Here is an 11,583-nt window from a genome sequence, read left to right on the forward strand (position 1 = left end):
TTTTTTTTTTTTTTTTTTTTTTTTTTTTTTTTTTTAAACGCAAACTTAACCTTTATACTAGACTAGTATTCATCCCGTACTACGTACGGTAAAATCATTTTGGTTATCTGTATGGTGTAATTATTTACCTCTTTTGATGCTTCAGCAATAACTGAAACTAAATAATCAGAAAAAGTTCATGAGAGATGTAATATGATTTTATAAAAATTAGGAAAGAAAATCGCAAGTCCGAATAAGTAAGTCTTTTAAGACATGAAATCGAGGTTTAATTATAAAAAGGAAAAATTGTATTGAGATGAGACTAACAACACTGAGTACAGTTTGAAGTATTTTTAAAACTTAGGTTAATTTCAAAGATCTGGAAAATGTAAAACACCAACTATTAAAAGCCATTATTTTTATAGTAAAAAAGAAAGAAAGTAAAGTAGCAAGAAAGGATGAATACCATTAGTTTATAGAGAGGTCGAGTTTCTTATAGCTTTGTGTTGTTTGTTTGATGGTTTCCAACAATCTGAAAAATCTGGAAACATAAACTGTTATAATTCATCGTGAAAGACTGAATATTAGTAGAGTACATGCTTACAGCTTGTCTGTTGATTTGCACACCAATTTAAAAGTCGTATGCGTCCAATCTACAAAAAAAAAAAAAAATTAAAAAAAGTTTAGCAAATTGCCACAGAAAACAAAGATTAGGTAATGAAAATATATAAACGTTTGATAAAGTCCGCATTTGCTAATAACGTTAACAAATGGTCAGCTAATAAATAACTTGTGTTTGAGCGAAACAGAACTCATCTAGGAGAAGTTAGCGAGGAAAATAGCTTCTCCTAATTTGTCTAGAATCTGGTATCTTTAATTACCATGCAATTCACAAAACAGAGGGATAAGGTGAGATACGAAGGAACAGAATTTACATATAAAAAAGTGTAAGAAAATATTTAGTGAGTTAAATAGAAGATGAAACAGTTTTACTTTGAAATCGTGAGATGGTTTTACAATGAACGTGGAGATCGTGTGAGCATATTTTGGAAATCAGGATCAAAGCGTAGAAAATGCAGAATATTGAAAAAATAAAATCTGTCTTTTTTAAAAAGTTATCTTCCGATTGCATAATTTTTTGTTTAGTTTATTTATTTAAATTTTTTAAACGACATAGCAGAAAATGATTGGACATATGACTTGTGCTTTATATGATAAAAGATACGTGTAGAAATCAGGATGTAACTTGTTTGACTAAAGTAACTTTTCCTCTTTTTCTTTTGTTTTTTACTTTTTTTAGACTAAAGTAACTTTTGCCTATCCGGTTCACACGTTTTAGGTAGAGAGTTTCTTCATGAATAAGCTTTCTTGGCTTGAGGATGGGTGAATTAAGAGGTTTCTCGAAGCATTGGTCTGGATGAGATACTCTTCCAACGAGGCCACTGAAAATGCTGGTCTTTTACTTGTGCAAGTGCAACGGTTTAATATGATGGTATTATCTTTTGTTTCCCAACAGGTACAGAGGCACGTAGGCGGGCCTATAGTCACTTCAACTCATTGGTTATTCAGAATAACGGTTAATTATCTTATGCTATTTTCTTTACGGTTAAATAATTGAGCACAGCGCTAGTAGTAAACTGATGTGTGTAAAAAGGCTATGGTAAAGGCTATGCAAGTTGGTTTATTTAGTCAGGGTTTTTAGCCTTTTATAGGGTACACAGAATCCAGATTTAACAAGTCATACATAGAATTGTAACAAACAAACAGGCCGTAGAACTCAATCGCCACTGGCACATCCTTGACAACCGCAGTGAACGCATTCAACCACTTTCTCTTCACGCAAGTTCTTCGGAACACGACAGACACATGTTGTTCCATAGTTGTGGTCTCTTGGTTGTATACACCGCAGGCAGCATAAACGTTCGTATCCTGACTGCAATTCACAAAACAGAGAGTTTTAAAAAGAGTCAGTAAACATAACAACGAAACTATATATGTGCTCACTGAAAGACTACAAAAGTTAAATCAATGTCCAGATACGAGAACCTACAAACAGGATATGCATCTGAAGTATAAATTATCAAGAAGCAATACTTTCAGAATTCATATGATGTTTAAGAGGCAATGTTAGAGATATTCAAGATTCGGCACAGCTTGGACGAAATAGGTAAATGTAAGTGACAGTTTTAGCTTTTAACAAACAGAGAAAACATATTGTTTTGGACCCTACCACACAAAACAAGAATCTCAAGTCTAGAACCTATTGTTTTTTCCTTAAGTCATTCCAAGAAAATGCATATACTACGAGGACACTGATTTCAGAGAAATAGCTTCGAGATCCATTGTGCACTAGGACAGAATTAGGTCCCCTAAACTAATTTAATGATAATTTACACATCCTCAATTACATGTACTATGCAAAGCAACTACAGAGACTCCAACCGCTTCATAATTTGGCATCAGACAGCTAACTAGCACAGGCAAAAGTCTAACCAAGAATGACATAAGAAACGCACCTTTTTCCACTTTGCAATCAAGCTACGATCAGCATAGCCTTGATCCAAGCAAAACTCATAGAGCTCTTTAGAAATTTCCTCCCTTCGGTAATAAAGGTCATATACATAGCGACTCCTCTGATGAGAAACTTTGAAGATTGGCCATAAAGTTTCACACTTTCTCTTGCCATCATGTGTATCCATCTCAGCTGCACAAGGAACCAAAAAAATAGTTAGACCACTAACATAAGAAGAAAACAAAAAAACACAATAGTGAAGCATCTGAGATTGAAACTGAACACTAACCGTCTCTCATCTTAGCATCAAGCTCTCGAAGAGTAGGCTCGATCAACTCCCATCCTTCTGGGTACTTGATTCGGTTAGTCTTGATCTTTGGCATATTCTACACAAGGCAAAATTCACAATGTTAAACAAAGGAACACAATTAAGCTAAGCGGGTAACAAAAACGAACGAATTGCATATTATTATCGTTCTACAAGCGAGATTCTAAGAATTTCATGGGTTCGTAAGAAAGTCACAAATTAAGCATGTTTAAAATTAGGGTTTACTACATCAAGGGTATTATAAATTCGAACTAAATCACTAAAGATCCTAACGAAATCCACGACACTCTAGGGTGAAGTTTTGAGTGATATAGCGGGAACAATTAGGGTTTATCAATCTATGTGTTTTGAGATCGAACACAAAACTTAGAAAAAGGGGAGAAAGCTTAGGGTTCAGAAGCGAAAACTTCAATAGTTGAAGGGGGGTTCGAAGCAAGAATGGTCTAAGATGGAAATTGAAGAAGCGTACCTTCAAAGAAATCAAACGAAAGGACGAGCAAGTTGGAAAAGGAGAGAGATCGCGGCGCGGTTACGAGGAAGAAGAAGAACCAACGTTGTAGATAGAAGAAGAAGCTCTTTTTACTCTTTAGGGTTAGTGGCTTCGGTATAAAAACCAACTGTTGTTTATATTAAAAATACACGTGTATTTGTGTTTTTGTATCTATCTAAACATTTTTTAAATACTTTTTTGTGTCATACTCTCTTATCTTTGTATCCAAACAAATCTCAACTAAATTATCTACAATCCTTACAATCAAACACAATCATTTCCTTATTTGATAATATTAATTTCCTAAAATATATTTATCTAATTTAAATCAATATACTATATTAAAATATAATTTTCCTTTCATTTTTATTTAATCTTATATTTAATTATTTTAATTACTATTTAATACATAAAATTAATAAAATTTTAGATTTTTTCAGCATATAATGTAATTTGAATTTTTATAAACGGATATATATTAAAAATTGTCTTAGGATATTTATAACCAAACAAGTATATACACATATACAGCTCAAATTACATTTTTGGAGTACAATAGGATGCGCTCACTTTTTGTCAACTTCGGGTCGGGATTTTTAACTAAAATTATAACCGATTCAATTATCCGGATCCTCCTATAATTTTTATTTTTTTTAACAAAGATCACATCCCTATAATATAACAACTAATTCAAGATAAATACATCTTAGAAAATATCTAATTCGCGTTTAATAAACGATTATATATTTGGTAAGATTTTATTAGCTTTAAATGTACACTATTAATTCAATAATATCAATTGAGAATCATAATAAGAATATGCCAGATCATTCTTTCCTAAATCATAACTAACAAATCGTAAAATGTATATTCTCAACTTGCGAATCAAGAGTTTTTACAAAACTCTACCTACAACCGTTAACAGTATATATATCAACAAAATAATAGACCCGTAGATAAAACCTAGTCTTTTTCATTAAATTGCCTAATTGCTAAATTGGAAAGTATGGTTGTAGCAGAATTATTCTTTATGTTTCCATTTTTACTTCTTTCTTTATTTTTTGGTTTATACGACAATAAACACACCGTGGTTGTATCAAATGCATTCACATTCGCATTCAAATCACTAATCAGTATTATCATATGAATAGACCAGACAACATATGCATTACAAAGTTTAGAAGAAAGGAAAAAAAAAAAAAACCCAAAGGATTCATTGGAACTTTATAACATCAATCATCTGCAGCTTTCGACATTGTCTGTGACTAAGCAAATTATTTGGCAAAACGCAATAAACAGCTTCAAGAAAAAGACCAGTGTAAACCTTAGTCTGCTACTGCATATGGCAGCCACTGATACATAGAGAAACCAAAAAGCATAAAATAGGAACAGGAAAAAAAGAAGAAGAAGAAGAAGCTGCTTATTCCTTTTTGCCGATTCCATTTGACATGTTGTAGATCCCTGTCCCCTGTATCAGCCAAATACATGTTTTCCATAGTTAGATGATGAACATGGCTGATTAAGAAAGCTGAGGCAACAATATTAATAACAAAAAAAATAGAAAACCATGTAAACTAAAGCATATGGGATTTGGCAGAACCAATCTAGTGGACGTAGCAAGTTCTAGAGCCATTAGAAAGTAGAAACAGCACATTCCAATAGTAAAATTAGGAAAAGATTCAAAGGCAAACATGCAAGGAATATATCTATAGTTGTGAAAACCAGGCAAGGAGATGCACATAAGAAGGAAAACTTACAATCATGTAGAGAGAGCTAGCAGCCAAGGCAAGAGGAATAGCAACGGAGGTGATCTTGTCCATTGGTCCTTTCAAGTAAGTGTGCCTTTGGATGCTCTGGAACAATCTCTGCTTCTCAAGAAGCTTCTCTCGTGGCCTAAATGGAGTTTCAGTCAACATGTTCTGCAAGTCAATAACAACCACACAAAAAAACCATCAACGCCATGACATAAATAACGATTTTACATAGAAGAAAGACCAAACTGCTAAAACAAAAGGATTTGACCATTTGATAATAACTAATATTCAAATCAAGATACGAAAATTGTGCTTGTCGACATCATTATGTTCAAAAAATGTTATATGCCCTTCATCAAAAAAAGGGGCCATGGCTGGATCTGAGTGTGTGTAAACAGTCGAATTGGAGAGTTCACAACACCGCGGAGATATAAAAAATCAACGAAATTAGAAAAATTTTGAAGGTTAAATCGAATTAGAGATTACACATCGCAGAGAGGTCAAATCAACGAAATTAGAGACGGACACAAACCTTATCAAAAAAAAAAAAAACGAATAAATGTTACGATTAGAAACGAAACACACCGATTGCTACGAAATCAAAATCGATCTAACAGGAAATAAATCCTCAGAAGCTTACCTGAGAGAAGTTAAAATCTGAGGAGATGAGGTGATTTTGATGGAGATAGCAGGCGCAGATCGATGACGAATGAAGCAGCAACAAGAAATGGTGTTGTTGAAGTCTTCTTCTTAGGGTTGGGTTTAAACGTGTCATCAGCTGGGCCGGGCCCAAATTGACCCGAGAATCAAACTATGTAATAATTTCAGTTATATACCAAACCGGATCGTACCGTCCGTCTAATTTCGATTTTGTGTTTTGAACCGGCTGTTCTTCTTAAGGCGTATCTTTCTTCTCCGCCTCCTCTCTCTTTGCATCGTCGTGTCGTGTCTCTCTCTTGCTTTTTTCGTTTGAATCCCAGAAGAGAGAACCCAGAAGCTTCTTATAAAAAAGAAGCGGGAAATTTCTCAAGCAAAGCGTAAACCCTAGCTTCTGGGCGAAGAAGAAGATGAGCGTGTGGAATTACGTCGTTACGGCTCAAAAGCCGACCTGTATCACTCACTCTTGCGTCGGAAACTTCACCAGTCCTCAAGAACTCAATCTCATTGTTGCGTATGGAAGTTTTCTCTCTCTTCTCCCTTTTTTGTTTTCTTTCTTTGTTTTGTGTGTGCAAGATGTTAATTTGGGGGTTTAGGGTTTTTAATAGGAAGTTTGTTTTTTTAACGGTTCGAGTTCTGTGATTTTTACTCTCATTGCCCTATACTTTGAGAGCTGAATATTGGGTTTGTATAATCTCGTCCGGGTTCTTTGATATGATGGTTTGTTCATCAGCTGATCTACACAGTGATGGCTCTGGACTTGATTTCATTGTTTAAGAATGGGAATTTACTTAATTCTGGGGAATTGAAATTGTGTATATGGTTTGGGAAACTATCTGATTTTCTCTTTACCATCTGTTATCTTCTTCTAGAGATGGTTCGTTTGCTGGTTAGTTGATCACTGTGTTAAACCTTTCTTTCAGGAAATCCACTCGGATCGAGATCCATCTGCTTAGTCCACAGGGGCTTCAGGTACTCCATTCACTGTTCTTCTAATGATTTTGTTTTTTTTTGTTTTTTTTTTTGGCTTTCTTCGCCTCAGTGCTGTTAAAGATAAGTTCATTTCACTTTTGAAATATTGAGTTCCTTGGATTTGGAGTGGATATGTGAAAAGCTATTGTTACTTATATAGTATTCTTATTCCGGAAAAATAGAGCTCCCCATGTGGATTGGATATGTTGAGTGATTTAGACTTTTGCAGACTATACTGGATGTTCCTCTATATGGTAGGATCGCAACTATGGAATTGTTCCGTCCCCATGTGAGCATAATTTTCTTATTGCATACTTTTCTCAGTCTGAGGTAATATGTAATTGTCAATGTTAATTGATAGTACTTCATCTTTTGCAGGGTGAAGCACAAGATTTTTTGTTCATTGCAACTGAGAGATATAAATTCTGTGTTCTTCAATGGGATTATGAGTCATCTGAGCTAATTACAAGGTATAGTTTGCCAAAAGATATCAACTTTTCATGCTATCAGATGACGTTTAACCAACCGGATGTGTTATATGTCTTTCGATATGCTCCTGTAATGTTATTATATTTGAATTTAGTGTTAGAAAGGGACCACAGTTTAGTAACGATGTGCATAGTATAGCATGTGATCAGGTTGTGTCTTTTGGATAATAGTTCACCACGTGTCTTATCTGTTCAGAATGTGTTCTAGAATCCCAGTTACTTTGGGGTCATTTATCTATCTGTACTTTGTAGTATATCCAAGTCCTGCAAAAAACTTTTCTCTGGTGCTAACATAGTTGTTGCTTACTGTTAGTTAAGTTATTCAATATATCAACTGACTGTTATTCCCTTTACCGCTGAATTTGAATATCGTTTGAACATTTTATAGGGCAATGGGGGATGTTTCTGATCGGATAGGCCGACCGACAGACAATGGTCAGGTATTGAGTCCACTAGTACTGCACTGTATCTTTCATAGTGGCTAGATTTTGATTTTCCTTCTTCAGTTGTATTTGTGCTATAATTTAATGGTTATGTTATGTGGTATGTTTGAAGCTGAGTTCCCACTTGACACTGGTTTTGCAGATTGGTATAATTGATCCTGATTGCAGAGTAATTGGTCTCCATCTGTATGACGGCTTGTTCAAGGTATGGTTTTGTCTTTTAGAATAAATTGGAACTTATGCTATGCTAATTTACTGCCCATATCATATTACTGAACTTCCATTGATCATTGTCTAATTCTATAACTTGGGTTCCTCACTTCCTCGGTTAGGTTATTCCGTTTGACAATAAAGGACAGCTCAATGAAGCTTTTAACATAAGGTACTGTTTTTCAGTTAACATGCTGCAACTTGGAGACTATCAAGCTTATTTTTTGCTCTGTTTTTTGTTGGTTAGTTGTATACACTGTGTGTGCTCTAGTGCACCGTTGTTTCAATGCATCAGCTTCTGTTAAAAACTCTCAATTGACTAGGTCGATATCTTGGTTTCTTGCAGATGTGGTTATTTTAACGAACACAAAAATGAATGTAATATTGACCATGTTGCTTAATTTCAGGCTGGAGGAGTTGCAGGTCCTAGATATCAAGTTTTTGTATGGATGCGTGAAGCCTACAATTGCAGTACTTTATCAGGTTAGCATACATATTTAAATTGCTATGGAAATTATATTTGGTAATTATATATATAGATATATATGTTTCTTCCATGTATGAACCTAGTTCTGTAAGCAATATTGTTCAAAGGAGTCCTATTTTTTTCTTTATATCTGCTCTGTTGGTAAGCTGGTGGAAATTGAGATTAGCTCTGCTGTATAATACAGCCTGTATTCTTTTATACGAATTTTATCTTTTCACTTAATTTGGTTAACTTTGCTAATGCAATGTGATGCACTCAATGATTTTTGTTGGGTGACTCTAATTAATACTTGGGATTTCAGGACAACAAAGATGCTCGTCATCTCAAAACATATGAAATTTCTCTTAAAGATAAGGAATTTGTTGAAGGGCCATGGTCACAGAACAATCTCGACAATGGTGCTGACTTATTAATCCCTGTACCTTCACCTCTGTGTGGCGTCCTTATCATTGGAGAAGAAACCATTGTCTATTGTAGTGCCAATGCATTCAAAGCAATACCAATACGACCTGTAAGTTTTTTTTGGCATTGTCATATGGTCCTATAATTGCATAACCTTTCAGTAAGTACCCCTTTGATTTTTAAGTTTGGCACGTGACTTCAATTTGTATCTACAGTCCATCACAAAAGCATATGGAAGAGTTGATCTTGATGGTTCTAGGTATCTCCTTGGTGACCATGCTGGACTGATTCACCTGCTTGTTATAACCCACGAGAAAGAAAAGTGAGTTGATATTACAAAGCTCCGTTGGAATAAGTGATAATGTGGATATTCTGACTTTTATTTATCTCAAGGGTCACTGGCCTCAAAATTGAGCTTTTGGGTGAAACATCTATAGCATCTTCCATCTCGTATCTTGACAATGCTGTTGTCTTTGTCGGTTCAAGTTATGGAGATTCACAGGTACGTTAAAATTGAATATTAACGAGGTCTTTGAAACTTAATGTTTTGAAGAATGTAAACTTATATAGTTCTTTGGTTACCACTATCCTAGATATTTGTGTATCAATTGTTATTTTCTTTTAATAATAGTATAAATACAAGCTTTAGCATCCAAACATTTTCATTTTTTATATTTCTTATTGCAGCTTATTAAGCTAAACATGCAACCGGATGCAAAAGGTTCATATGTAGAAATTTTAGAAAAGTATGTCAACTTGGGGCCTATTGTCGACTTTTGTGTAGTTGATCTTGAGAGACAAGGGCAAGGTCAGGTTGTAACATGCTCTGGAGCATATAAGGATGGTTCTCTTCGCATAGTCCGCAATGGGATAGGAATAAATGAACAGGTTTGATGTATATTAGGAATTTCATTTTTCCTGTCATGTAAGCAATATTCTCATCTGATGTTATAATAAAACTCTGCTGTATAACAGGCGTCCGTGGAACTTCAAGGCATCAAAGGAATGTGGTCGTTGAAATCGTCAATTGATGAAGCATTTGATACATTCCTTGTAGTTAGTTTTATCAGCGAAACTCGTATATTAGCCATGAATATAGAGGATGAACTGGAAGAAACAGAGATTGAGGGTTTCTCGTCTCAAGTGCAGACTTTATTTTGCCATGATGCTGTCTACAACCAACTTGTACAGGTATGTTTGCCAGAGCTCATTCATTGGTTTCTATGCATTTTCTTGTAGTATGATGTCACAAGGCCTGGAAAATTTCGTCGAAATCTATTTTATAGGTGACAAGTCTATTCCAGATTAATAACTCAGTCTGTTTTCTCTGGGTTTCCCTGTACTATTGTTTTTATTGATTTTTAGGGTTAATCAGTTTTCTTTTTAGGTCTTTTAATCTTTCAAAGCAAATCAAATGTAGGAGTGCTTGTGAATTTCATCGTTGTTGTGTTTCTTTGGACATAGTTTCCTGTCTGCGATATTGTTCTATCTTATCCTTTTCCCTAGCACGCACTAACTACTATTTTTTTCTTAATCAGGTTACCTCAAATTCTGTCAGATTAGTCAGTTCTACAACTAGAGAATTGCGAAATAAATGGGATGCACCAGCTGGATTCGCTGTTAATGTTGCAACTGCAAATGCGAGCCAGGTTTGGCTTTCTTTTTTAAGGGTTTCTGTAGTATATTTTCTAGCTGCTATATCTAAAACTTAGCCCAGATAGACGAATTCTAGGAGTTTCTGATGATTCAGTGATTTTATTTTGTTCTCAAACTTGTAACTTCAGTATATTTCTCCTTTCTAGACATGCAATGTGATTTGAAATGATATACTTGTTAGGTTCTTTTGGCCACTGGAGGTGGGCATTTGGTCTACCTAGAAATTGGGGACGGGACATTGACGGAAGTTAAACATGTCCTGTTGGAGTACGAGGTTTCTTGTCTTGACATAAACCCCATTGGCGATAATCCTAATCACAGTCAGCTAGCTGCAGTCGGGATGTGGACAGATATAAGTGTGAGGATTTTTGTGCTGCCAGACTTGACTCTTGTTACTAAGGAGCAACTAGGAGGGGAGATAATTCCCCGATCTGTTCTTCTTTGTTCATTTGAAGGGGTATGATTTTCTTCAGATTTTTGTGGAAGGGCCATCTTTCTTGTTAATGTAGCCTTTCCTTGCCATATAAATAACAGTGGTATTTCATTTGTTACAGATATCTTACTTGCTCTGTGCTCTTGGAGATGGTCATCTCTTAAGTTTTCAGTTGGATACGAGTAGTGGGAAATTAAGAGATCGAAAAAAAGTATCACTGGGGACTCAGCCTATAACTTTGCGTACTTTTTCATCTAAAAGTGCAACACATGTGTTTGCTGCATCAGATAGACCAGCGGTTATATATAGCAACAACAAGAAGCTGTTATACAGCAACGTGAATCTAAAAGAAGTTAGTCATATGTGTCCCTTCAACTCTGCTGCTTTTCCAGACAGGTAAACTTATTTCATTCCTCTGTTATTGCCCTTTGGGATCGAAGTACATTGTGGTGAATTCTGGTTCTGCTTCTCTTCTATGGGCAGTCTAGCAATTGCCAGGGAAGGCGAACTTACAATTGGCACCATCGATGCCATTCAGAAACTTCACATACGCACTATTCCCATTGGAGAGCATGCTCGTCGTATCTGCCATCAGGAACAAACACGAACATTTGCTATCTGCTGTTTGAGAAACCAACCAAGTGCGGAAGAATCTGAAATGCATTTTGTCCGTCTGCTGGATGCCCAAAGTTTTGAGTTCTTGTCAACTTACCCTTTGGATGCCTTTGAATATGGTTGCTCCATATTGAGCTGCTCGTTTACAGACGACAAA

At 35.3% G+C, this 11,583-nt stretch overlaps 3 protein-coding genes and 1 long non-coding RNA gene across 5 annotated transcripts in view; 1 reads left to right on the plus strand and 3 right to left on the minus strand.

The window, feature by feature from the left end:
- On the minus strand, positions 31-1,070 carry LOC104722950. 2 transcript variants are annotated; one of them, XR_002034117.1, is made up of 4 exons: positions 792-1,070; positions 584-632; positions 446-520; positions 31-157 (listed from the first exon to the last, which is right to left on the minus strand). It is a non-coding gene; the product is annotated as an uncharacterized LOC104722950 (long non-coding RNA). The 2 variants fall into 2 exon arrangements; XR_002034116.1 differs by having other exon boundaries at positions 584-1,070.
- LOC104722951 (protein BUD31 homolog 1-like) lies at positions 1,623-2,877 on the minus strand (the record flags this gene model as incomplete). The annotated part of the gene is given in 3 exon segments (XM_010441217.2): positions 1,623-1,912; positions 2,496-2,683; positions 2,781-2,877. Coding segments are annotated over 3 exon segments (438 nt in total). The 3' UTR covers positions 1,623-1,756.
- On the minus strand, positions 4,502-5,811 carry LOC104722952. The gene is made up of 3 exons (XM_010441218.1): positions 5,704-5,811; positions 5,067-5,228; positions 4,502-4,777 (listed from the first exon to the last, which is right to left on the minus strand). Exons 2-3 carry the CDS (start codon positions 5,223-5,225, stop codon positions 4,730-4,732), a joined length of 207 nt encoding a protein of 68 aa, XP_010439520.1. The 5' UTR covers positions 5,226-5,228; positions 5,704-5,811; the 3' UTR covers positions 4,502-4,729.
- LOC104727878 (DNA damage-binding protein 1b-like) overlaps positions 6,961-11,583 on the plus strand; it is a 9,992-nt gene continuing 5,369 nt past the window's right edge. The window contains exons 1-15 of the mRNA XM_010446937.1: positions 6,961-6,981; positions 7,071-7,162; positions 7,569-7,620; positions 7,766-7,828; positions 7,956-8,005; positions 8,241-8,316; positions 8,622-8,831; positions 8,938-9,044; positions 9,116-9,224; positions 9,410-9,610; positions 9,698-9,913; positions 10,261-10,371; positions 10,560-10,835; positions 10,933-11,207; positions 11,295-11,478. Coding sequence (XP_010445239.1) covers positions 6,961-6,981; positions 7,071-7,162; positions 7,569-7,620; positions 7,766-7,828; positions 7,956-8,005; positions 8,241-8,316; positions 8,622-8,831; positions 8,938-9,044; positions 9,116-9,224; positions 9,410-9,610; positions 9,698-9,913; positions 10,261-10,371; positions 10,560-10,835; positions 10,933-11,207; positions 11,295-11,478 — 2,043 coding nt within the window. The remainder of the gene's footprint in view (positions 6,982-7,070; positions 7,163-7,568; positions 7,621-7,765; positions 7,829-7,955; positions 8,006-8,240; positions 8,317-8,621; positions 8,832-8,937; positions 9,045-9,115; positions 9,225-9,409; positions 9,611-9,697; positions 9,914-10,260; positions 10,372-10,559; positions 10,836-10,932; positions 11,208-11,294; positions 11,479-11,583) is intronic.

Source organism: Camelina sativa, chromosome 11 (assembly GCF_000633955.1).
Source record: "Camelina sativa cultivar DH55 chromosome 11, Cs, whole genome shotgun sequence".
Taxonomy (NCBI): Eukaryota; Viridiplantae; Streptophyta; class Magnoliopsida; order Brassicales; family Brassicaceae; genus Camelina; species Camelina sativa.